Source organism: Morchella sextelata, assembly GCF_020137385.1.
Source record: "Morchella sextelata strain SCLS chromosome Unknown scls_2, whole genome shotgun sequence".
Taxonomy (NCBI): domain Eukaryota; kingdom Fungi; phylum Ascomycota; class Pezizomycetes; order Pezizales; family Morchellaceae; genus Morchella; species Morchella sextelata.
Genome location: NW_025408617.1, coordinates 1504360 through 1530589, shown reverse-complemented (window position 1 = coordinate 1530589; position 26230 = coordinate 1504360). Strand labels below are relative to the sequence as shown.

At 45.8% G+C, this 26230-nt stretch overlaps 7 protein-coding genes across 7 annotated transcripts; 5 read left to right on the top strand and 2 right to left on the bottom strand.

Moving 5' to 3' along the window:
• Positions 1 to 1390: 1390 nt before the first annotated feature.
• H6S33_005651 (uncharacterized protein) lies at positions 1391 to 2180 on the bottom strand (the record flags this gene model as incomplete). The annotated part of the gene is made up of 6 exons (XM_044837020.1): positions 1391 to 1408; positions 1489 to 1590; positions 1689 to 1732; positions 1870 to 1926; positions 1981 to 2034; positions 2159 to 2180. The coding sequence occupies 6 exons, from the start codon at positions 2178 to 2180 to the stop codon at positions 1391 to 1393; spliced, it is 297 nt and encodes a 98-aa protein (XP_044698960.1).
• A 1029-nt stretch (positions 2181 to 3209) lies between these two features.
• On the top strand, positions 3210 to 6392 carry H6S33_005650 (uncharacterized protein; the record flags this gene model as incomplete). The annotated part of the gene is made up of 2 exons (XM_044837019.1): positions 3210 to 3343; positions 3428 to 6392. The coding sequence occupies 2 exons, from the start codon at positions 3210 to 3212 to the stop codon at positions 6390 to 6392; spliced, it is 3099 nt and encodes a 1032-aa protein (XP_044698959.1).
• Positions 6393 to 7349: 957 nt separating this feature from the next.
• On the top strand, positions 7350 to 11485 carry H6S33_005649 (uncharacterized protein; the record flags this gene model as incomplete). The annotated part of the gene is made up of 13 exons (XM_044837018.1): positions 7350 to 7370; positions 7426 to 7542; positions 7609 to 7835; positions 7889 to 8015; positions 8082 to 8278; positions 8327 to 9094; positions 9157 to 9407; positions 9499 to 9746; positions 9795 to 10194; positions 10262 to 10481; positions 10545 to 10969; positions 11046 to 11112; positions 11164 to 11485. The coding sequence occupies 13 exons, from the start codon at positions 7350 to 7352 to the stop codon at positions 11483 to 11485; spliced, it is 3390 nt and encodes a 1129-aa protein (XP_044698958.1).
• Positions 11486 to 12214: 729 nt separating this feature from the next.
• H6S33_005648 (uncharacterized protein) lies at positions 12215 to 15129 on the top strand (the record flags this gene model as incomplete). The annotated part of the gene is made up of 4 exons (XM_044837017.1): positions 12215 to 12581; positions 12691 to 13062; positions 13112 to 14146; positions 14219 to 15129. 4 exons carry the CDS (start codon positions 12215 to 12217, stop codon positions 15127 to 15129), a joined length of 2685 nt encoding a protein of 894 aa, XP_044698957.1.
• Positions 15130 to 15659: 530 nt separating this feature from the next.
• On the top strand, positions 15660 to 17042 carry H6S33_005647 (uncharacterized protein; the record flags this gene model as incomplete). Its single annotated transcript, XM_044837016.1, has 2 exons — positions 15660 to 15668; positions 15744 to 17042. 2 exons carry the CDS (start codon positions 15660 to 15662, stop codon positions 17040 to 17042), a joined length of 1308 nt encoding a protein of 435 aa, XP_044698956.1.
• Positions 17043 to 18742: 1700 nt separating this feature from the next.
• Positions 18743 to 19536, bottom strand: H6S33_005646 (uncharacterized protein; the record flags this gene model as incomplete). The annotated part of the gene is made up of 2 exons (XM_044837015.1): positions 18743 to 18936; positions 19149 to 19536. 2 exons carry the CDS (start codon positions 19534 to 19536, stop codon positions 18743 to 18745), a joined length of 582 nt encoding a protein of 193 aa, XP_044698955.1.
• Positions 19537 to 23055: 3519 nt separating this feature from the next.
• H6S33_005645 (uncharacterized protein) lies at positions 23056 to 25841 on the top strand (the record flags this gene model as incomplete). The annotated part of the gene is made up of 2 exons (XM_044837013.1): positions 23056 to 23451; positions 23532 to 25841. The coding sequence occupies 2 exons, from the start codon at positions 23056 to 23058 to the stop codon at positions 25839 to 25841; spliced, it is 2706 nt and encodes a 901-aa protein (XP_044698954.1).
• Positions 25842 to 26230: the final 389 nt, after the last annotated feature.

The following is a 26230-nucleotide window of genomic DNA, read 5'->3' as shown; positions in this document are numbered from 1 at the left end:
TAGATGAACCTCGTGTTTGAATACAACTAGAATGAGGTGATGCTATAATATTTCCGCAGCTTTTTTACAACTATGTACTAAGTATACGTAGGTAGACATTGATAATACATGATCCTTACACAGTATAGGCCGGTACGAGGAGGCCTTTAAAGCTTTGCCAGTTCAAGCTATGAGGGTTAATTATGAGGCAATCGTTCTCAACGCAATATTTTTGTTCGCCTCGAGCCGCTCAAGGTACAATGTACTACAATGCAGCCAAATCATTATACAAATAAACATCTATGTATGTATTATACCTAGTACTGTACGCGTACATGTAGTATTAATGAGAGGTTCCACTTATTTCCTACTGCACAGTTTTTAAAAATATGATATTCTGAGGAATGGCTATTTTTCTGTCGAGACCTATAAGTGGAGCCACCTTTTCGGAAGAAGAAAAAGAATCAGCCAATCAGGTATTGGGTTGGGCAGTCGCATCTTATAAACGCGCGTTTTGGTGTTAACCGCGGATTTCAAGCGCTAGGACGGGAGGACCTGCATCAGTTGGGATTCTACTAAGGCGTACATATGGGCATTTCCCAAAGCGGGGAATATTCAAATGCATTTATCCCGGTCCTGGTCCAGTCTATGTAGAGTATGGTAAATTCTATTTAAATACCCACTTGTAGGCATGCACTCAACATTCCGGCTACACATATGGAGTTAGCTGTCACACCGTCTAAATACTAAATACGACGACTTTATCGAATAAAAGCGCACAGACAATAGATCTTGGTTTTATTTCCCAGCGAAAACTACATGTATGTAACTACATGTACTCGTAGTCTCCTGGCGTTTTTGGACTGGGCCACTATTGCATACACCCAAAATCAGGATCTTGGCGTATTTTTGTATGGTATGCAATATCAGTCGCGTTCAAAAACGTCAGGAAGTTACGAGTTCTCGTAGTTTTTTGACGCGACCACTATTGCATGCCATACAAAAGATAGCCTTGGCGGGTTTTTTCTGTGTATGCAATAGCAGTTGCGTCCGGAAACGCTGTGAAATTGCGAGTATACACATACATGTATGTACAAACCGGGATTCTGGCTTGTGAACTGATCTATATAATGTACCTCTTTATTAAAATAGTTAGGCAGGCGTTTAATGATGCTGCAACTTAGTACATAACTCTGATTTGACTTCGCCACACTTAGACCGGTGATTCCTGGAGTTCATGAACTGTTGTATTGGTGCGCAATGGTACTCTAATCTGTTAAATGATGTCTATATGTAAATACATGTACCTACACATAGCAATGCAAACAAACTCCGTATGATTGGTGGTAGAGTAGTATTTAGTTAGCGGTAGCGGTGTTAAATGCATGAATACCCTTGCTTTTACAACAGCTTAAGGAACCCACTTGAACTGATTGTTTCACCGCGATCAACATCAAACATGTAATCACTAGGGGGCCTTGACCCACCAATAAGCACCTCTGATGTTACCTTAGATCTCTCCTGTGGCCCTTCTTGTTTGAGCCTTGGTGAATAAGAAACTTTATTTGAATCTGCAGCTGCTTTGTCGCACATCGGGCGAAATTCGAAAGCCTAAGCACCCGTTGCCAACGTCAGATCCTCTCAATGCCCGCCGGTACATGTAGAGTGCATGCAGGTCCCACAATAAATGCCTTCTTGTATCTACTTACTATGCCAGCCCCGACCACTGAGAGACATATGGCAGAGTAGGTACCTACTTTACCCACAGATCAGATCCTAGCTCGCCCGAGCCTCATAACGGCCCCGATTTCCGTTGATTGGCAAGCAATGTTTCAAGCCCTTACCTTGCTCAGGTTAACCTCGGGGAGCCTTTTTCTTCCTTTAGTTTACATCCCGTTCCAAACGCTTGCCCAATTCCGGGGCCAAAATAATCATCTATTAATTGATCTAGCTAGGTGTAAGTATGTAGGTACATACTCATAAAAGCGCTGTACCTATTACGCTTCAAGATATCACTGGCGATTTGTCGGCCTGTATTTTCGTAGGCTATTGCTCCTATCGGACTCGGACTACAGTCCGGTTTTGGTTATAGTCTGATAAGTAACGTCGTGTTAGCCACATGTCTAACGGAGAGTAAGGGAAATCAGGCAGGTAACAAGATGTCCTCCATGCCACTGACGCAGTGACACGAGATCGATCATTGTCAATAACTTGAATAGATAAGTACCTATGTACTCTCTCTACCTTGAAGCAAGAAAAGGTACCAGCCGTTCCAGAAGCAAGAAATGAAGCCCAAACTCGAAACCTGTCCATGGTCGATCCGACCCAACCAGGAGAGCCGGTTACGTTTCGGCTGATGAAATCATGCAGTTGGACTTATGTATTGCTTTCCGTGGGGTGGCCGCCGTGGCCGTTCGGCTGCATCTGTCCACGGGCAGAGGTCGTTACACAGCACAAAACAAGCCCCAGGCAAGTGTGGGAGGGAACATTGTGACATTGGCAAGGAGCACAATCGCCCACTCCGCTGGAAATAGTAGTGGCAAGTGGCACATAGAGAGGCGAGGAGTTGGCGGATTACATGTTCTACTCTAATTTGTGTGGACTGCCTACGTTCAAGGGGAAATTCAGGGCGTGGCGATCTCAAAGCTTCTTAGAAAGGGGGATTACTCTATTATTGTATGCATGGAATTTGCATGTTGAAGTGAGAGTTGTGATCCTGAGCTGACCCGAATTAATTTGAAAGGCTGCAGAGTATGTAAATATTGTAGGTAGAACCTGGTGTAAATTTCAAATTACTACCAGTAGATATTCTTAAAGCACCCTACACATCTTTCAGGTTAGTGGGTACTTGCTAGAACAGGTTGGTACGCACTATTATTTGCCTGCATACATAGGCTCCCCGCTCATGTATGTACCTACAAGTATCTAGAGTACCCAGATGGATGTACGTAGGTACCACCGTTTGCCTGTACTTGCCTCCTGGGAATTCTCCTTAGAATATATATATGCGCCCGCCCCCTGCGCCTGTCTTTTCACAGAGCTTCAGTCGTCCGTTCATTCCTCAACATACCCTGCCCTGTGACCCCTTTGACGGGTTGATGCTTTATCCGTAATAAACCCTTTTATCAACTCTCTTCTCCCCCTCATTTGTTTGTTTGTTCCTCCTTCGTTCGCATATTTTCAGAAAGCAACACCTTCATTCACGTATTTTGCAAAAAAGACCGCTCCAAATGAACTCGCCAATACGGAAAAAACCGTTACCCATGAGGGATAACACTGATACAACACCTGATCGCAAGGGGAAGGGTAAAGAGAAAGTACAGTTATCAGCCTTTGAAGCGCTGCCGAGGGAGATCATACAAGAGTACGTTGTTTGAGATTACATATTTGCACCAAGTCAGCTGGCGACATCTGGCTACACGAGAAAAGCAAACTAATGATATCCTAGAATACTGTACGCGGCCGATCCAAATACTTTCGATTCTCTCACTCTTGTCAATTCAAAATGGCACCAAGCCTCGAAAAGCCCACGGCTCTATGCTCACCAACTGAAGCAGTGTGGTGCAACCGATGTTCCGGAGGAACTTACCGATGATTCATTACCAGGACTTATTAGAATGTTCACAGCAAAAGCGCGTCGTGAGTTATTCGAGACCATGCTGAGGCCGCGGGTGACGGAGATCCAACTCATCTGCGAGGCTTCGTCTTCGGCCGCTGCGTTTCCTGGAGGCGAGGCCTTTAGGTTCGAGTTCTCGCCAAAAGGAACACACCTATTAGCATTGAGCTCGAGTAGAATATTTGTACTGGATTTATCAGCGGAGGATATTTGTGTTAAACGTGAGCTCAAGATCAGCAGGAGACCGGTATGCGCAGCTATCGTTGATGATGGGAGCGTGCTTGCTGTCCTGAGCTCAAATCACACTGTCGCCCTGTACGATCTTACCCAGACAAAGGCGCAGCTCATAAAGAGCATTCCGCTCGAAAACGCACCTCGTACTATCGCACTCTCACCAGGTGCGGAGGTTCTTGGAGCAGCTTATAATGGCGGCATAGAGGTCTACTCATTGCTTCCAGATGCTCTCCCAACAGATCGCCGGGCAGTGAACTGTGATCCTGTCGATACCTTGGCCTTTTCACCAGATGGATCAATATTAGTGGGCACAACGCTGAACTGCAAAACGCCTACGACCGTCATGGTTTCTGCGCAGCATTTCTCAACAGATTTGCCCGTTGAAGGATTGGCGCAGTTATGGACAACCCAAGTCCTTTTCCCCAGAAGCTCGAGGGACAGCAGTCATGCAAGCTTATTACCGGAAGAGGATGATAGAGAGAATACCTGGACTTTTACCTATGATCGGGTCTATGAAATGTTTAGAGCGGTCAGGGTTGATGATTTGAGGAACGGACACACATATTTTACAGGACCCAGCGACGAAAACGGCGCTGTGGCACCGACTACGTTGCCTGCGCCCACTGGAGACGGGAGGATGGTAGCTGCCGGATTCTCGGGGAAGGTTTGGATCTATGGCGTTCCTAGGAAATTGGAGTTACCAGCAGAAACACCGAGCCAGGATGGGGATGGCTCTAACGCTCCATCTAGAAGCAACAGCACTTCCGGGAGGACGCCAAATTGGGTCAGTGGACAGCTTGGAACGATTGTGATGCCCCAGTGGCAAGTATTATGCGATAAGATGAGGGGTCCATTTATTGGAGGCAGGGAGGTTGGAGATGTACATGCGCTGTCCGGGATCAAATTCGTCAAATGCAGCAACGGAACAGAGAGGCTGGTTGCCGTAGCTGGCGGAGGTGTAGATGGAATGCTCGGCGAAGGAGGGGAGGAGGAATTCTTGGCAATTGGAGGTGGGCGAGTGGTTTTATATGATCTAGGGCGAACTCCAAAGACAGCAGAGAAAACGATAATCACTATTGAAATCGGAGACGGGATACAAGGGCCGGTCGAAACCCTTGAGGAGCAACATAACGACATCGAAGTGGAGGTGGATATCGTCAGACGTAGAACTGTAGCTCAAAAGAGGGACAATGATAGAAGACGAAGCATGCGTCCTCAAGGTGCATCAGAGAGCAGCCACAACAATAACTATATTCCCCCAATCCCGAGACTACCGGCTGCATTACATTCCTCTGCGCCGCCACGGACTTCCCCCGGTCCGGTTCCAGCACGGAGACAACGCACCTTCGACGAGGAGGATGAATCTGCCGAGCCTATAGATCTACCTTATTCTCAAGGAGAGCCACGTTCAAGAACTACTCTGCATCGTGCTGCAACAGCTGCTAGGAACACACCACAGCCGGCAACTGGAGGTCGATATGCCCGTGCACTCGGACCAGACGGCAGGCCTGTGCCGCAAAACGTAGCAGCACCTCAGCAAACCCGACATGATGACGGGTCAGCCTGGGTTCCGCCGCCACCGCCATATACTCCAAGAAACGAAGATAATCTTCCTTTACCAGAGCATCTACTTATGACCTTACAAGGGCCTCCTCGAGTAACAGAACCATATGTCTTGAATGATCAACTATCTCCATCGCCATCAAGGTCAATGACTACGCTTCAGAGGACTAGAACAACTATCGAAAGCACTATGGGGAACATGATGAGGCGACCAAGCGTTTTCAGACCCACTGTTAACACTGGAGCCTCTCAATCACATCTTTCCATACACCCAAACTATAGCGCAGGAAACATTGCTCAGTCCCGTTCAGCGCCCGTTAGTCCTGCTGTTGGGATGCCCTCATCTGTTTTCCAGGGTCCAAGAACTGGTCCATTGTCTGGCAGTACCCTACAACCTCAAAGAACATATGCTGCGAATCAACAGCATCATAATTTCCCGCAACCACAACAGAGTCATGGCCGCAGAGGTAGTGCAGGAGATGCACTGAACTTTCCAAACGTTCCGCCAATTCCTGCTATATATAGGGAGAATCCTGCTCCGTTACCCCAGCAGCAGCAGCAGCAGCAAACACAGTCCAGACAGCCGCCACCAATACAAACCTCGCCGCCTTCACAGCCGCCACACACAGCGCCTCCGCTCAGACAATACCGCACTTCAATGCTCTCGCCAGGCTTACCACCCGGGCAGAGAGACTCCCCCAACTACAGAGCAATGCCTACGCGGCGACCTAGTCCTGCAAGGTCTGCCTCGCGCGGGCGAAGGGTCGCATTGCAAGAATCATATGTTGCCGGAGCACCAACTACAGGTACTGGCGGACTCAGGCGCGGTATGAGTACAACTAGAGGAGGAAGTGTCAGGAGTAATGGGGGTAGCAGGAGAGGAAGCAGAGCGCAGAGGAGTGCAGCGATTAATGTTAGAGATAGAAGGAGGAGGCAGGAAGAGAGAGCGCAGGCGAATGAGGGGAGGAAGAGAGGGGGCGCTTCTTGTATCATCTGCTAGTGAGTTGTGTATGGAATTTCGGTTTTTTGTTTTGTTTGTTTTGTTTTGGGAAGGGGCGTTTAATATCAGGATGGGTCTAGAAAATCGGTCGTTTTCTGCTATTTTGAGGGATAATTTACTGACGTTCATTATAAATGGGTTGGGTTTAAGGAAAGGGAATAAGGTTTATCGTCAGTCGTTTTACTTTATAATTTCTTTGGTTCTTTTTTTATGGGAGGGCCGTTTTATCCTTATCTGTAGTTAGTAGTTTGATACCCGTTTCATTACCTCACGCAATATATCAATAATCTCTAGGAGAAAACGCGGCAGAATCACAGCAATTTGAACTGCATAAATTGATTGATTCTCCTATATAAATGTACATGTATACATGTAGATAGATGTAGAACGCAAGGAGACACACCCGAGTAAGTTTGGAAACAGAGAGGTTTCGTCCGAATATGTACTATGAAGGTTCTTTAGGTAATGCTTACTCTTGCAACTGAGCCCATATCGTAAGTACGATACAGACAGCCCTACAGCCCCCACCACACCTTCGACCACAAGACGCAGTATGGAAGGGAGTGGTTTTCTTCCGAAGAAGAAAACTTGTTATGATTCCTAGGTGGAGCAAGTGGCTGGAATAGAGTAGGTTGCGGTTATTTCGAGAGTAGAGAGATCGGGATAAGTAGTATAAATATTTCTGCTTTATTCATATTGATATATACAGAGTAACAATAGGGATTAAGCGGCGGTGAAACATCGACAATTGTGAGACTGGTGATAAGTTGTAGGAACTTGGAAGGGGAATCAGCGAAAACTCGAATTTAAAGGTTCAGCCTTGGCAGCCCTTAGATTCGGTACGCTATACCTTATCTATTCCGGCAACCCTAACCTTGATGGCATACATACATGTGAGCCGCATTCCCCACCCCCGCAAGGTATCACATCGGCTCATGGAACGATAGCATCAGCTTCATGGAATCAGATTGGCACGAGGTAAGTGCCCCATAATCGAAGGTTTTAGGAACACAAAACTCATCATTGTATATAGGTAGCACGAATCGGCGCCGCGCCGGCTTCGCAGCAGGTTGTGGGCTACAGCGCATCTCTACCTCCAGCTATAACATTTGATACGAATCAAGAGCTGTTATGGCTCGGGAATGAACATGTAGGTTTTGAACCTTGTTTGGGACGTATGGTGTCGGTTTTGACGGATACATCTGTGGTTGAGTAGGGAAGAGTGACATCGTACTTTGGGCCAGAGTTGAGGAAATACACTAGCTACCGTGGCCATGCGCACGCCAATCCTATGTTGTCGACAGAAAATGCCGTGAGGCAGGTTATGGTCAATGATCGGGGGGTGATATCTTTGTCGGCAAAGAGCTTGCATTTTGCTATTAGAAGGGGATTGGCACAGTGGAATATACAGTCGGTAAACCCCCTCGCTGAGAGGATCTTTGGGTGTGGCGGATACTTGATGTTGGAAGGACATTGGCTAATTATTATTGCTTTAGGAATGATAAATTCCAGAATCTTTCAACAATGGCGTACACAAATCGAGGGACGTCGGAGATCTTGGTTGGTGGTAGTCAGTACTCAATGCTTACAGTGAACCTCGACCGTGGGACAGTTTTGGGAGAGGTATTTACATCTGTGTCAAACTTTCCCCAAAATTAATAGCAATTAATCTGTATACGGAGTGTATAGTATGATACAGAAGACGATATCAAAGTTATGAAACGGAGCTCAAGATCAATTGTATATGGCACAGCAAAGGGGGACATAAAGCTCCTAGACATGAACACCATGAAGATTATCAAGGAATTTTCTCAAGTTCATGGAAGCGCAATATCCGACATTGATACGCAAGCGAATACCTTGCTAACATGCGGTTATTCGCCAAGGTCTGTTAAAATAGCTCGTGTGGTAAATTTATTTTAACTAGGGATTAGGCAAGGAGCTTACCATCTCGATACACTCGTCAAAGTTTATGATCTTCGAATGAATAGAGCTCTTCCACCTATTGGGTTTCCCTCTGGAGCAGCTTTCGTACGCATGCATCCGAAGATGTCAGCATCAGCTATAATTGCTTCTCAAGCAGGTCAATTCCAAATAATCGATATCATGAATCCTGCAGCTATGAAGCTCTATCATGCGAACGTTTCTAGCTATATAACAGCTATGGAATTAGCTCCTTCAGGTGATGCATTGGCTCTAATGGATGCAGATGGGTACTTGCAGCTCTGGGGTTCGCTGGACAAGATAAGATTTACCGAACTGATGAATCTTGTGGAGTGGCAAGACCCTCACCCTTTGCCTAATATAATAGTCAATGAAGATACTCCACTCAACACCATAGGAATGCCCTTCTATCATGACGATCTTTTATCTGCTTGGCCACCCCACATGGTGTTCGATGTGAATAAGCTACCACAAAAGATTGACTCGGATATATTAGAAGCTTCAGCAAAGACAGGATATGCGCCGTATCACAAGAGGACACCGCGATACTGTATTGAAAAAACTCCCACAGATACCCCGGTGCCTGCGCCAAAATTCTTAAGCCAGCAGGCTAAGAGTAAAAACAGAGATTCTGGGGACTTCGGTGATGCTAAATTACTATTTGGAGACGAGGCACGGAGACAGTTTGAGGTGCCGCCGGCGTACCGAAAAGTTGAGATCAAATATAGCAAATTTGGAGTTGACGATTTTGATTTTGAGTGAGCCATATCTTCAAAATATTGCCCTTTGATAGAAATTTGCATGGCTCATCTTTTTATAGGTATTTTAACAAGACGAGGTTCTCGGGATTAGAAACACATATTGCAAATTCGTATATGAATCCGCTATTGCAGATGTACAAATTCACACCACTATTACGAAATTTGGCACTCCAACACACAGCGACATCATGTACAAAAGAGGACTGTATGTTATGTCAAATGGGCTTCTTATTCGATATGTTGGACAAAGCAAATGGCCAAAATTGTCAAGCTACAAACTTCTTAAAAACTTTCAGCTCTTTACCGACCGGTGTGCTTTCCCTTGTCCCTTATGCAGTCACTATGAATTGCAGTACTGATAGGGGATTGCTCCATCTTCTGGCGGCCTCCACGGGTTTTAGCTGCTCGACACGGTGTACTTGAGGAAGATTCGTCAGGAAATGGGTCTTTGACGGCAATGATTCAGAGCCTAAACCGCTTTTTACTAGACCAGGTTTCGTTGGATCAGAGAAACTGGGATTCCAACTCAACTGTACTTGAAGAGGCCATTAATGTTGCAGCTACAAAGATCCAGCGATGTGTAGTATGTGGGAAGGAAACACGTCCTCTGGGCGACACCAACGTTACTGATCTTAATTATCTTCCAAAGGTATGTGCATATGTTTGTAAAATTTTCCCTAGCTGACCAGAGAGAAAGCTCCCAAATAAACCAGTCATGACTTTCTCCGCAATTGCAAAACAAAGTATCCAACTAGATACAAACCAGAAAGGGTGGTGCGATAAGTGTCGTCGGTATCAAACGCAGGTCATGCGGAAAACCATTCGAAAGATGCCCAAAATATTAATGTTCAATGCTACTGCGCATGAAAAAACTGCAAACTTTGCAAAGGATCATTGGTCGACACCCGGGTGGCTACCTGACGAAATTGGAATGGTTGTGACTAATAGCCAGTTGAATATATACCAGGGTGATGATCTGGATGCCATGAAAGAAAGAGATAGGAGCGGTGCCTTGATTGTGTATGAACTTGTCGGCTTTGTAGCAGAGATCAAGTTGGAAGAATCTCGAAACTCGCATCTCATTTCTTTCGTTAATGGTTTGGCCTTTCTTTATGATTTTCTATGGTTGGAATCTTCGTAAATTCTAACGATGTTTGATCGTAGTTGCTCTTTCGTCAGTGGAGCGTACCGAGGATAACAATTGGCATATGTTCAACGATTTCATGGTCAGACCTGTCTCCAAAGAGGATGCATTAGACTTTACGCCTAAATGGAAAATGCCATCAGTCCTATGCTACCAGGTCAAGTCCGCTAGCAACGTTGTTGATAATTCCTGGAGGGATCATCTGGATACCAGTCTGCTTTATCACGATTTAACATATGGGTATATATTTCAAAGACACAAGGTATCCATCTCACTTGGGTTGGCTGACTTCGGGGGGTTTAGGAAACGTGAGGTATATAGGGAAGCAAAATACAAGCCACTCACGCCGGAAGAGGGGCCAAGACCAGGGATGCTGGTTGCGTTAGATGCGGAATTCGTGTCAATGCAAAACGAAGAGATCGAGGTCAAGGCAGACGGCTCACGCTCTGTTGTGCGGCCTAGTAGGTTGGGCCTTGCAAGGGTTTCTGTGCTTAGGGGGGAAGGAGAGGATGAAGAAGTTCCGTTCCTGGACGATTATATCATCACCAAAGAGCCAGTGGTAGATTATTTAACTGAGTTCTCGGGAATTCATGTTGGTGATCTGGATCCAATGCAGTCCAGACATGCATTGGTGCCACTGAAGGTAGCATACAAACGATTGTGGTTACTATTGAATCTAGGGTGTGTGTTCGTGGGTCATGGATTGTTGAAAGATTTTAGGATTATTAGTAAGTTGTCCTTCCTAGAAAATGGATACTGATAATTATTTGCCGGACTGTTTAGGGATGTGCTAATTATAAGTAGATATCCACGTCCCCAAGGAACAAGTGGTGGATACAGTCGATTTATTCGCCTTAAAAACAACCTTCCGGTAAGGAACTTAAGAAGATTACGCTACCGAGAAAACTACTAACGACCATAGAAAATTATCGCTTCGATTCCTAGCGTGGGTGATTCTAAATGAAGAAATTCAATTGAAAACGCACGATTCAATCGAGGACTCCTCGACGGCACTCAAATTATACAGGAAATACCTGGAATTTACTGATGCCGGTATCATGGAAGTCATGATGAACCGGGTCCAAGTAGAGGGCATGAAATGGGGGTTCAAACCGCCATCAAGGGTACTTGCAGAGATGGGGCAAGACAGGATGGACACACCACCAATATTGCGCGATCAGAGATCCGAAGCTAATACCCCCCAGCCTCGCAGTAGTATGACGAGGTGGCCTTCGAACACCTAAATGTATCTATAATTAGGAATAAATTGGTTACCTGCTTCGCGTGGAGTTCTGAATGGACTAAAGATGAGTCTTATTTAACTACATGTAAGCTGTGTTTGCGAGTCTGATAGATGTTTCGATCTATCAGGCTAAATCTCCGGTAAATGTAGTTTCATAGTATTCAGTCCTTATATACATGTATTTGAGGTTCACTTTTGACATCTTACATTTTATATACATGTAGGTTGGTAGAGCCTCTTCAATGTCGCAAAGAGGCCTCGAAAATTCAATACACATACATGTATGGATTACTACATGTACGGCAACTCAGTCATCTTTACGTGTGACAGTAACAAACTGTGATCCGCTCGCCTATTGAACATTCTATCTAGGTCTATATTCCTCTTCACTTTCAAAGTTCAACAACACCTGCAAACTGAGATACTTGAAGAATCTTGGAAGATCCCCTTGTCATATTCCCACATTTTCTTTCTCCGCCGAACAACCACGCTGTTCCTAATACAGCCAGCCATAACCAATTCAATTACCTCAACGCTACCACCTCAAACTCTACCAACTCAACCTCCACCAACTCAACCTCTACCAACTCAATCTCTACCAACTCAACCTTTACCAAATCAACCTCTATCGCTTGAGTCTCAACTATCTCAGTCATCCTTGCCCTGAACTGCACGGACAACTATTCACACCAGCCACTAGCATTAGGATTAAAATATCGTAAGATCCATGATGGACGACACGCAAATCACAAAGCTCACGAAGCTCACGAAGCTTTCTGGAGCTGCTAGAGCCACCGAAATCATTGGAAATGTAGGAGTTACTGGGGCCATCGGAGCTACTAGGGCTACTGGAGATGTAGAAGCTTCAGGACTTATACAGGCCAAAAAGGCTACAGAAGGAAAAGGAAAAGAAGTGAAAGAGAAGGATCTTTGTCCTCCCGGACCTGGGTTTCAAGCCATCATTCTCTGTGGGCCTGGGACCTCCCTCTATCCATTTACTGGCGTTGAGGAGTTGCTTCCCAAAGCACTTATTCCTATTGCGAATAAGCCAATGATTCAGTACCCTCTCGAATGGTGTCAAAAAGCCAGATTTGAATGTATGTTGAAAAAAATTCTTCTAGTACTTCTCTTACCACTACTACGTATATTCTGGCAGTTCCGTTTGAGACTTGAAACCAATACTAACTCCTTTTACTCGACTTTCAGCAATCTTGGTCCTTACCCTTACTGAGCATCTTATCGCAATCCAAGCATATCTTAAGTCCCAAATGTTCCCCTTCAATATTCAAATTGAGGCCCCATCGGCTCTGGAAGAAAACTTGGGGACTGCAGATGTTTTAAGAAGAGCTTATAGGGAAGGATGGATAAAGGGAGATATTGTAGTATTGCCTTGTGACCTTATAACCGACTTAGACCCCAACGAGCTTGTGAAGATATGGATGGTTGAGAATGCTGGCTTCGATTGTGATATGGGCAAAAGAAACATAGATTATGCCAACTGCCGCGAAGATGATGAAAGGAGGGGCGGCTTGGGTATCTGGTATGATGCCAGGGGAGAGGGTCAGATAAAGGGACAAGGTACTTTTCACCACTTCGCTACTTCTTTAATTAAGCTAAAAATTGATAGAAACCGATTTCTTGGCCCTGGCCCCGCATCGTGAGCCAAGTGTGGGATCCACTCCCGAATCTCAATTCCCTGGTGTGCTCAAATCACTTTTATTTAACCTCCCTGGCCAGGAGGTTATGAACAAGGAAGAGCGCCCATTCCGCAAATCCCTTCTCAGAAAGTTCCCGAATATCCAGATCAACCAGACTGTCCGTGACAGTGGTATTTACTTTCTCCCTTTCTGGGTTCTCAGGTTCATTGATAAAAACTCTAAAATGAACTCAATCCGCGAGGACGTTCTTCCATGGTGGTCTAAAGCTCGCTGGCAGAACAGGCGGCTTGCTGAAAAACTGGGGCTCCTTGAAATCCTTTCTGATGGTGGAGATACTTTTGAGCAGAGACTCAACCTCGCGGAGATGAGTTCTTCCAGGAAGCGAGATATTACACAATGGACCCAGCAAGACGTAACTGTGCAACGGGTATACTCGTCATTAGATTTGGAGGTGTTGGAGAAACTAAAGAGAGGAATTGCGGTGTCTAAAAAATCAGCGATGCCAGAATCATCCGCAAATATTCCACCACGTCCACCTCCGCCCCCTCCTCCTCCACCTCCGCCTCCCCCAGGCGGTACCAAAATTCCACCAGTAATTGTATATCTTCCAGGAAGCTCGGGGCATTTCACACGCCGCGTAGACACAGTTCATTTATATCACTCCATGTGTCTCTACATAGCAAGTTCTGCTTTCAAATCTGACCAAATCAAGATTAATCCGTCTGCCTCAATCGACCGAACGGCTACGATTAACGGATCAGATTGCTTAATAGCAGCCAAGGTTTCTATCGCCGGGGAGGCGTTTATCCAATGTTCTGTCTTGGGGTTCGGTGTTTCTATCGGTAGGGGTGCAATGGTTATAGGGTCTGTACTCATGGATGGGGCGTCAGTAGCTGAGGGTGCTAGTGTTGAGAGATGCATTTTGGGGAAGAATGTCATCATTGGAGCTGATGCGAAACTAAAAAATTGCAAGGTTGCTCCAGGTTTGTTTGTTGAGCCTGGAAGTGAGTTTTATATTCCCCCTGTTTCTGTCTTTTTTTTCAGGGAAGATGATATTGACATGATTATGAGCTTAGATCAAGCTGTTGGCGAGATTATGACGGCCTTTGACGGGATGAACAATGACAACATCCGTACCCAATATGGATCGAACCCCGATAATAACTTTCAGTTCAGTAGTGAAGACCAAGGTAATCAAGAACAGTCCAAATGGGATGGACCCTTCAGCGGCAATGAACCAGCACAGAAGGCGGTGCAAGGGGAAGCCAGGACACACAATTTTGCCGAAGACCATGAGAACAGCGAGGATATTGGGAGCCATGAGGATATCAAAGACAGTGATGATATCCAGGTTTCCGCGGATCTTGAGGGTCTTGAGGGTCTTGAGGATACCGAAGATTACGAGAATATCAAAGGCCACAAGAAGAAAAATGCAGATCAAAAGGTCGACAAGAATCTAGAAAACAATGGAAACCACAGTGACAAAGCTGAAGTCATTAACAACACACCGGAGGAAGTTAACTCTGTGGAAAACAATGATAGGGTTCAGGGGCATCTTGGTGATCTAAAGACACTAGAGATTCAAATCGAGCAGCAAATTGACGGAAAAAACACAATACCCGAATTTGGTCACAAAATCGATAAGGAAAGCCATCTAAAGAATAATCAGGAGCCCCGTCCATTACCCGAGGCTCGCCTTGTGAGGCGCGATAGCAGTGAAACGGAAGCATTGTACAAAGAGGCAGCCACCAAGCAGGATATCGTAAACGCCTTTTCTTCCTCTCCTAAAGTTGATCAGAGCAACCTTGCTTCGACACAGGCCGCATCCAAAGTGGTTTCTCCTACTCCAACACCGTCAACATCGAAAAAGACTTCGGGATTGGGGTGGAGTACCTGGGGGCTTAGTATTATCACTCTTGGGATTTGTTTTGCCTTTTTCGCCGCCATTTGTACTGTTGTCGAGAGAAGGGGTCATTTTCTAGGCTAGACAGGATTAACTTAGACAAAAAAAAAAAAGGGAATCTCAGCAGACGCAGCTTATGACATGATAGTTTCCTCTTTCTAGTTACATACATAAGACTTACTTCTTATACAACATGTGGGTAGTCTTTATTGTGTTTGTTATATAATTATATTCGAACCAGGCACGAACAGTTAATACAACAATAATTCGATTCTCCCCAATACCAAGGGGTAAATTAAATAAATATGTACTCAATATATACATGCTCATTATAAATAGTATCATTCAAGGCATCCATCCATCCATCCATCCATCAGCTTATACAAGGCCCATACACAATCAATTAAGCTTACAAAGCCGAATTTGAATTGGCGAGTGATCATACATGAGAGACTTGGCATGTGGCAATAAGTCTTGGCTTCGTGTGGCTAGGCAAATAATAACCACAAACAGTGTGTCAACAGCAACATCAACCCGTCATTCATCTTCTATCATAGAGACTACGCCTCCAGAACCTTTGACAAACAGGATCCAGCCGATTCAAACCTTCAAATATGGGTGGTGTAAGTGATTCCTCCTTTTTTTGCCATTTACATCAATTGACACATCCAGCTAACACCTCATCGCCGCCTTTGTAGGATCTTAATTTGAAAAAATCGTGGCATCCCCATCTTCTCAAGAACCAAGAGCGCGTCTGGCAAGAGGAGAATAAAGCGCTCGAAGAGCGTAAGCGGACCGAACAATGGCGTAAAGAAAGAGAAGAGGAGCGACAGCTCCAGGAGCTCCGACAACTACAGGAGGCCGCCGGGGGGAAGAAGGTGCTAGACCGTGTCGAGTTCTTGTATAGTGGCCCCTCACAGGGGATGGATCGGACTACGGATGAAATGGAAGCATATCTACTCGGGAAACGTAGGATCGACTCATTATTGAAAGGGAGCGACAACGAAAAGCTGAGCAAGCAGGCGTCCGAGACGTCATTTATGGCTATCCAAAACGCGAATACCGTGAGAGATACGGCGAACAAGATTAGGGAGGACCCTTTGTTAGCTATTAAGAAGCAAGAGCAGGCTGCCTATGAGGCTTTCATGAAGGATCCTGTAAAGAGGAGGCAGTTGAAGGAAGTCGCGGAGGGCGGCAAGGAGAAGAGCAGAGATACCCGTGATAAGGAGAGAGACAGAAAACACAGGAGCCATCGGCACCGCGACGATGACCGGAATTCACGAAGGAGCAGTCATCGTGATGACGACCGCAACCGGAGGGGCAGCCGAAGAGACAGAGACGACGATAGGAAGCATCATCACCGTCGCAGACACTCCTCCTCTCGTTCTCGCTCTCGCTCATCAACGCCACCTCGTCGTAAGGCATCCTCAAAGTCACGAGCATCATCTCGATCAAGATCACCCCTCCGCGAGAGTCGCGATTACCGTCGCCGTAGCTCTCCTGATCACGAGCGTAGACGCACTCGATCGCCACCAACTGGCCGCCGTAATGGATCGAGCTCACATCGGCGTCCACCTTCCCGTTCCCCTCGCCGGCGCTCTCCAGTCCCTCCGCCGCGCGATAGCGGGGACTATAGGTCAAGGCCCCAACGACAGCCTTACGTAAATCGTTCTAATGGGAATGGGAATGAGAACAGAAACAGAAATGGAAATGGAAATGGAAATGGAAATGCCGAAGAAGAACGGGCAAGAAAATTAGCAGCCATGCAGAGTAACGCAGACCAAATGAACGCAGAGCGCGTGAAACGCTTGGCGGAGATTACGGAGAAGGAGAAAGCTGAACTTGAGAAAGAGGAGGCAGCGAGGATGCGAAATAGCAAATACGGAGGCAAAGGTGACTTTTTGACCGGAGTCAATAGGAAAGCTGGAAACTTGGACTTGGGAGAGAGGGTTAGAAGAGGAAGACAGACACTGATCAAGGGGGAATCTGATGACTAGAAATTACGAGATCTGGTAGCTCGATTGGGCACTTCAAGCGTTGAGACCTAATTTTCTTTTGCTTTCTTTCTTTTTTAAATTAATGATTTCTTATCTTCTTTTCTTTTGCGATCTTTAGCTCTCTGGGAAGGTTTTCAATACGGAATATAGGGTGCAATTAGTGTACACTAGGTGGGCCAATAATGGCTCCGTTCACTTCCATCTTAAGTAAATATTTAAAAGAGGGGAGGTCAGAATCCTCGCTGTGATAAAACCGGTCCTCTTAACATACCTAGACTGCCGCAAATATTCAATAGCAGGACAAGCCAATAAGAATAGCATAAGTCCTCAAACGAAACAGACGAGTGATGAAGCATGAAGACATAACAGAACCTTTCGCCAGTACTAATCAGGCTAAAGCCCCATGCAGGGCTTGTGCACCCTAATACAGCTTTCAACAGCAAATACTTGCTTGCAATGTGGGCTCTATTAAAATGTGGATAAGACTTAGCTGCTCTTGCACCGGAAACGAAGCCGAAGCGGAAATCTCGGGTTTTACCAAACCCGTACCCACTTTATGGCCCCACCATGATCGGTGGAGTTGTGGAACGGTAGGTAGATGTTCGCATATGTACATGTACTTAGTAGATTAAGTATTTCGGTGACCAAAATTGCCTTTGGTACGATCAGGGCATATTTAATAATAATTATCCTTCGATATGGTCGATGGTTTAGGAACGATGACAGAAGACCGATCAGGTACATATGTACTCACAGTTCAGGACCAGGACCTATGAGATAACGATAAGAGAGCCCTGAGATGCAAGATAAACAAACGATAGCCAGGAACGTCGTTCTGGTAAAAATGTGGTGAAATTGAGCCATATTCTATGAACCTAGACCCATAATTCTTAGAGTACGTGGAAAGTGAAGTTAGATTTATGCTTAGAATTTCGATCACATGTCAAAATTCTTCAATCAACAACGCACAAAGACTTGATGATCGAAAATGCAACCAAGCAAAAAAAAAACTAATAAATTAGTCAAACTGCTCCATTTAAATATCTCATGCCGACATACGTATCTTCGGTTTCCCCGAAATTCCCCGGTGTTCCATGTGTCATCCCCGAGGTTTCAGCTCTCTCGGATTTCTTTCTGGTCCAAATAGTATATTAAACAAGCGGTGTAGGTGACTTCCGGATTCGACCGGATGATAAGACATGATTGGATAGTCTGTCTAGAGATCTAGAGTTTTTTGACCCCCCCATACAGATTCAGGTAGAATTAATGCGAAAGTGGGTTTTCCGTGACCCGATAGTCCCATTGGCCCTCAAAGGAATTTTTGCAGTGAGCACGGGCCAAGAAACCCACCCTTTTAGTTCTGACTTTCGCAATAATTCTACCGGATACTGTAATAGACCTTTATGTCAGCTTTTCTATAGTGAGGCTGATTAGATGCTCCTAAACCCTGCTGTCGATTTTCCAATAAAGTGGTGCACCCAGCGAGAAAACCCCTCTTGCCAAGCGCGCAAAGTGCGGGTGGCTGTCTTCAATGGATAAGATACATACATCTCAACCTTGGGTAAAGGTTACATAAAAGAAAATGCTGTTGCGATTATGAATCCCAACCAATATGATACATTTCAACATTCATTTCAATTTGTCCTTTTGTTTTTTTAGTTATTTTCTTCCAGCACCAATTAAGAAGCCTGCCTCGTTTCCTATTTTCCAAATCCATCCACCAACATCGCCGCAGCGACCTGAGCGCCTGTTCGTTCAGTTGCCAGGAGATTGTATTGGGCAGCTGCACTGCGAGTAGACATGACGTCAAGTCGTATTCCCAGCTCGCTGATTCTAGCCTTCGTTTTCGGCGAGAGAAGAAGGGTTCGACGTCCAGTCCCGAGGATTAGTAGTTCTATGTCTTGAGTGTCAGCAAATTGTATGATTTATGTTGTTTGGGCCTGTAACATGAAAAAATGCTGTTGGTCATGTACACAAAATCAGTGAAGTAAGAATCCAAGGAAGAGAAAGAAGAAATGAAAGCCGAAGAAAATAACAGCCACGTGGTTAACACGAAATAGATTGAGATCTAGTGATGTCGGGGAAGAGAGTGTAATGTGGACCAACCAGGCTTCGGGTAAACAACATCCAAGAGGCCCCAAGCTTCCTCTGCCAGTTCTAATACGCCCTTTTTCGCCTTGCTCTCTTCGGGACCACCCTGTGCAATTGGTTTCCACACAAACGCTTCACTGTTCAACAACATGACACCGTCGTTGATCCGCGTTCCGTTATTCAGTAGGAATCCATCGGCGTAGATTACATCGACCGCTGACGGCGGCGCCGGGATTGATCCAAGGACATCAAGCGTTGAGAAAGTTTCAGCCGGATTTGTAGATTCCTCCTGGAAAGGCATTCCCGTAGTCTCGGGGGTGTCGATTGGTTCGCTAGCCTTTCGGAGGAGACTAGAGTTCGTGTGGAATGCAGCTCGACGTGAAATCGACAGGCGCTGGAGCATTGAGACGGCATTTGGACGGAGCAAGGCGTGCATACTTTCAGTTATTCTGTTTCACTATTTCGAGGGTACAGTATTGGCACTGGGCGTTGTGGGCGTTGTAGAATCGCGGATGGCGGGGTGAATGGGAGGGGTAAACCGTGGAACTGGGCGATGCACCCACTGGACGGATGGACGGATGGGTTAATATCTAACACGACAGGAGCACGAGTGTGTGATCTGACGCACTACCTACAGGTACTCAAGAGTTCTCTCGCTATGCGATGCAATGTGGCAGGGTGCGGTGAGATCCGTGATGTTGTGTGATATGTGGACGTCCTGGGTTGAAGTTGTATGTGGTTAGTGTTTTGTCTTGTTTATGTGACGCTTTTCCATGTGTGGAGGTATCACTTATGCAAGTACTTGTATATTTTCAGTTCACTTCTGTATGAACAGTCCTATCACGAATCTATGTGATCGCAAATGCAGAATTAGTGCCTGATAAAGCTGTGAGGTGGTGAAAATTGTTGAATTGTAAAAGAATGCAAAAGAATGCAGAGCCTGATGTTGCGTTGGCGATATTAGGCCGCAGAGCAGGCATAGAACTAGAACTATGTTGGTGACGCAACCCCGTTTTGCAGTGCTCTCCTTGCCCACAAACACAACTCCACGGTAGGCTTCCGGCTGGGCAGTCTAATCTCTGCACCAGCGGACCTTTCAAGGTGCTCTACTTCTTATGTACATACATGATGTATGCAGTACATTTACTTTACTCTAGCTACTCTATTTACACTTCATGTCTTCTACGAAGTATCTACATACATGTAGGTATGTAGGTATGTGCTTGCTACATGAGTATAATGAGTATACCAATTTCTGTCGGCACATCCATTGGCGTGCATGCAACTTTGATCATTAGTACCTCATCTAATAGTATTGGAAAGGCGTTTTAGGGTCTTCGTGCATATCAAAATGGCAATTCGTCGGTACTTATGGGGCCTTCTCTAGGATATCCATTTGGCCCAAACTCCTTTTTCGCCGCATCTCCAGTTGGAGCACCCTGCCCCAGACACCAACTAAGGCTTTAGTGCAGAGAGGGCGCCTGCATGTCAGTTGCATGATGGACAGGGAAGTGTTAAAAATGCGGGGAAATCCAAGCTCCTCCCCTGAATGCTTTCCCCACCACCCGTTTTTTTATTATTATTTTTTTTGTTAAAGAAAACCCAATACCATGTAAAACAAAGCAGGGCGCAGTTACCCCATACTCAAATCACCGGATATGTTATGTGGGTTGAAGTGTCATAATGAATGGGTAGGTAGGTACATTTAGGCTTGAGATATAATCATATATATATGCACTCAAGCACTCTGTCTAGCAGAGCCTCAACTCCTCACAACCGTTGCTCTGTAGAGATGTATCTATGACCTCAGGTTTAAAAGTGTTCCCGTAATAATTCCTCATGTTGGTGTACCTTGCTTGAGGATATCAACGACATTGGTCTTGATCTTCTTGATCTTCAGGTTTTCGACCCTAACGGGTTAGCATATGACGGGAAAGTATGTCCCTACACCAATCAACAAGGCGATATGCAGATCCCAGATCCAGAACCACCCCACGAGCCACAAGCTTGGTCTCACAGCTTTTTTGTTTCTTTTTTCCCCTTCTCTCTTCTTACCTTGCCTTGCTACCTGGACCCTTGAGGTTGGTGCAGCATCTCTACATACTTCCCTGAACACGCATTTTCTTGCTCCGATTATTCCCGTAGTATTTTTTGTTTGCTTCTGTCATTGAAACAGAATCACCTCGTTGTCGATTGCATAGATCCTCTTGCTTAGACATACATGTACATAGCTACATACTACTCTAGAGTAGAGTCTACATACCGTCCTTTGACCTTTACTTACCTACTTTACCTGTCAGGCATCTGCATCCTTACCGCATAATATTAGCTCCCGCAATAATTTGGACTAAAGGGACGCGCCACAGGAAAGATAAGTCTTGTCCCTTAAGAAAAATAACAGAAGAAGGATCCTGCTCTAGACTTCATACCTTGCACCTTGCCGTTTTCAATCCCTTGCCAGCCAAAAAAGACGGGACGGAAACGCCGCCCAGACTTTCCTTTCCCCAGAAAAAAAGGCATCTGTCCACCGTGTCAAAGATTACCGCGGAATATTTTCCTGTCCCCTCGTGCCCGATATCGTTCGAGTTCGTCGTCATTTTGGTGTCCCTGCCAGTGCTTTTGCCGATTCCCTTCCCTGCTACTGCGGCTGGTGGTGATGTTAGTGCATCTTTGAAGCTATCAATCATACGTCTCAGATCAAAGTTCTCTTCCCCCCCCCCCCCCCCAAGAGTAACAACCACTCCAGATCTATCGGACGCCCAACAAGAAAGAAAACCATCTTCTTCTGCCAACCTTCGCTCTTTCTTGTTTACTCGTGTAAATATCACACGATACCTATCTGTAACCAATTATCTCATCCGAGTGGCAGTTTGATCCGATCATATCCCTTTACATAACCATCTCGTGAACCCCAGGCTCATCTCGCTTCACCCGATTCGATTCTAGTTTCTTTGTGCTCTAGGCAGCGGCTCTTTCTTTCTTTTTCCTTTTCTTCTTTCTTTTCTTGTCGTCATTGTCCCAGCCCTTACCGCAGGGAAACTCGGTAGGCTGGCTTGCTTGTGTAGCGGATTACTACCAATCGTCTACTGTGGGACAAGCCATCTCTATCTATCTGCTCAGCGCTAGAGATCCCCAGCTACCTACATTCATACATACCCGGCGTTTTCGATCGAGCTACAGCTTATCTTTGGGCTTGCAAATTAACTATTCATTTTCTTCCCCATTCCATTCTCATTCCTTATCCGCCGTAGCAGTCCCATAGGGAGATATCGGAACTCCTGACAAACAATCGACGTTTTGTCTCCAAAAAATATCAATCAAAGCTCTTGGGAGTTTCTCACAGCTCCGAGACGAGCTCACTAGCTTTCTTGGTCAACTTATGCCAATTTCTTGTCACGGCCACAATTGTCCAACAACATCTTCACATTCTACTCGGATTTCAATATCCCTATTTTCAGTGCATTTACAAGCGATATTAGAAGGCTACGTGGGGTTACGTGGGACTCCGTTGGAAGCGAGTAGACGGAAATCTTAAGTAACCTGCGGAGTTGATTCGGGTGAAACGGGCATGGGGGGAGAGAAAACCGGACCAAGGCTCGGTAAACTGTCTCCTCTGCAATTAGGACTTTCCGAGACTGACCTTCTTCTTCTCCTTTCAGAAACGGCCAACACCTTCCGTCACGGTCTATTCAATTGCTTCTTTGACGAAGAACTACTGATACGTTCTAGTGCCCTCAAAACTCTTGGACATGTCGTGGATTATTGGACAAGTGGGTGGCAGGATTATCTCAGGACTTCCTGGACACCATTATCACCTCATTTGAATAGACCCCCCATTGCACGCCAGTCAAGTAATGGCTCCGGTATCTCGCCCGCCCCAAACAGTCAACGGGGTATCCTTCGGAGAGATTCTAGTTTCAAAATGCATTTCGAAGACGTATTTGGACTTGATGCAGATGATTTGAGCATCGTGACGCCTCGGATACTAGATGCACCATACAACAACTTTCTACCTCTAACTCCAGAGAAGGAAGACAGTTGGACATCAATATCAGGGGTGGAATACGCCGTGTCTCCTACAGAGACAGGTTCGTTTACTGACGGTGCAGTAAGGTTTTCCAACAGGGGATTGGGAGATTTTGAGTTTGCAAACAGAGATGTAGCTTGGGCTGGTCGCCAGGTATCCGAGGAAATATGGGGATTGGAGGAAATGAAGACCAATCTAGAAAATTTTTACACTTGGTTGCTGAGATTCTCACTCGACTGCCCTTTCAAAGACGTTAGAAAGGGATGCAGGGAGATATTAAAACGAGCAGAGGTAAACTTACGCATAATGGTTTCGATTTCATACAAAAGCATCTATTGAAAGATTCTAACTCAATTCTGTGTATCTGGTAGCGAGCTGGAGCCCAAATACCCGAGGTACCCGTAAGAGGGCCGTCATTTTTCATTCCTTTAGGGGAAACAATTGGCCTCAACTACGGGCCCTGGACTCCTGCCACACCAAACCCAAGGTCTCCCAACCCTCTTGATCTTTCGGAAGATGAGGAGGACGGAATAATGTTCTCTCCGAGGGAGTCGAGTGGGAATGGAAATTTAGCATCGGGAATAATGATTCCGGACCCCAATAAAACTATGAATGGAGATCGTACTCGTTCTACCTCCCGTGGTAGAACCCCGGTTGGTTCTTTTGGCCGAGGTAGCAGGCGGACAACGGTTTCTATGGTATCATCGCTTTTTCAAACGCCGCCATCTCCACCAAACGGATTGAACACATCCTACAAGTTCAAAAGACGCAATCATCCCCGTCGGCAGATTCCAAAGTTTCTGCCAAAACCGAAGCCTCCTAGTGACGATATTCGATATCTACAAGTGAACGCTTATATGCGTACAGGCAGGGTTGGAAATTTGAATAAGATTCTCTTCCATTTTCCAAGTTTTGCGGAGGTAAACAGGGAGGCTACTGATCTATTTGTCTCGGACGACTCGCCGAACGGGCCCCTGCCCCAGAAGTGGAGAATTTACCTGGGGATTCTTGCTGCGGCCGAGAAAAAGTGTCAATACTACCTGTCGCTACTTTCGGAGAAATTCTTGACCATACGAGGCGAGAAAGAATGGTTAAAGGGGATCCAGAACACACCACCAAAACTGCAGCGGATCTCAAAACTGAATATGTTACTTGCGCACCGTCCTTGGACCATCACACAAGACCATGTCAAAGAACTAATTCGTGGAGATGAGTCGGAAGAATTGGATCCCGAACATAAGTGGACTACAGCAGAGGCTCTCCAAGCCATTATCATAATGAGCTTCTATCATGGAAAATCAGCAATGGCTCTTGCATGGGGTATACTGCCTGAGGCAGATCTGCTAGGTGGAACGGTGAGGACGTTGGAAAAGTGCACACCGGTAGCTCCTTTTGGAAGCTTTGTCCAGTCTTCATCCACAGATCCCCCAAGCGAAGGATCAGGTGGTGTTAGGCGAGATGGGGATTCGTTGAAATCTACATCGGGACACTCAAGTAGAAAAAGAGCACAGGTAGCTGTTGGGCAAGGAACTGAAGAAGGGCCAGAAAAATGGAGGAAAACACCGACCGGCAGTATCCCCTTCGTGTCGAACCCAAGTAGCCCAGCTAGTCCTGTCCTCGCGCCATCGGACCCAATGCATGTACCGCCTCCGCTCCTGAAAAAAGAAGCTGTAACACTAGGAACTCCAAAGGAACGTCATCATCATCGTACAAAGAGCCAGAAACGCAGGAAATCTTTCGAGGAGTGTGCCACAAGCGAAGATGCCCCACCTCCCCCAGCAACTGCAGGTTTAGATGGATTTTCACTTTCGGCCCCAAACAGCTATGTTCCGTTCTCCAGTCTGTCAAGCGCGAGACCATTACCAGCTCGAGACTACCTTCTTTCGCCGTCAAGCTCAACGAGCTCGCTCTTTGACACGATGGGTTTACTTGGCGAGCAATTACCTGTGAACGTTCTTATTGAAGATTACACTCGTTTTTTACACCCAGAAAGTATAGATCGCCAGCACGAAGACTTCGACCCAAACTCTCGTGAGTACGAATTTTTACCCATGGAGGAGTTTGAGTGGGAACGCAACGCAAGCAGCATCATCTCGGACTATCTTGATAATGTCGTAGATGTATTGGACCGTTACTTTAAAGAGGCGCAAGATGCGGATGCCGACGACGAAGTATACTTCGCCTCGGCGTTGGAAATGTTGCCGCCGAGGAGACTTTTAACCGATGAAATCTCCAGTACCAGAAGCGAGTATAGTTCAAGTAGAATAAATAGCGCAGAATTTGAAGATTTTCTCGCATCACCGCCAGACCGTCACGATCGCACTGGAAGGTCGTTCATATCCTCGGGGCGTTCAGCGTCGTCGCCACCAAGGTATGTCTTTGAACCGAAGAGCTTCAAAGAAGCAGCATGGTTCTACAGTTTGCGGCTGCTTGGGATTCAGAAAGACGACTTTCGGTACAGCGAGATCAAAGTGCTTTTAGATAAGGGTTCAAGGAGGTATTTGAAAAGGGTTTGCGCCCAGCCTGATATGGTCAGCGTAGCGGACTGGGTCGGAGCAGGTCAAGGGATGGGCGGATTGAGGAGTGAAGAGAAGAGTCTGTTGGCGCTATTGGCCTGTCAGGCTAGATTCATGGGAGAGGTATTGTGGGGAGTTAGGGCTGTGAGTGAATACATTGGATAATGACCTATGGTGTGGGGTTTGGATGGGGTTTGGATGGGGTCTGTTGTGACCATTTCTCAGGGTTCGGACTTTAATTGCTTTTTTTATTATGTTAATCTTGGGCAAGGAAAAACAGGTTTCTACGACATGTGTTTGGAGCATTCCCCTCGCTTTATTTTTTTTCTTTAAAGTACCTTCGTTTCTACTATTTGAGTTTATTTTTACGAAAAAAAGATTGCATCATAAGGGGATAATGTTGTGTATCTGGTGTTAAGGTCAGGACTATTGTTTTTATTATCCTCATTTCCTTCAAGTTTAGTTTATTTTTGGGACGGACGCACGGTGTTTGAGGATCTTACATACTCGCATTTTTTTCTTTCTTTTTTCTTTTTTCCTTTGAGTCTTGGTCA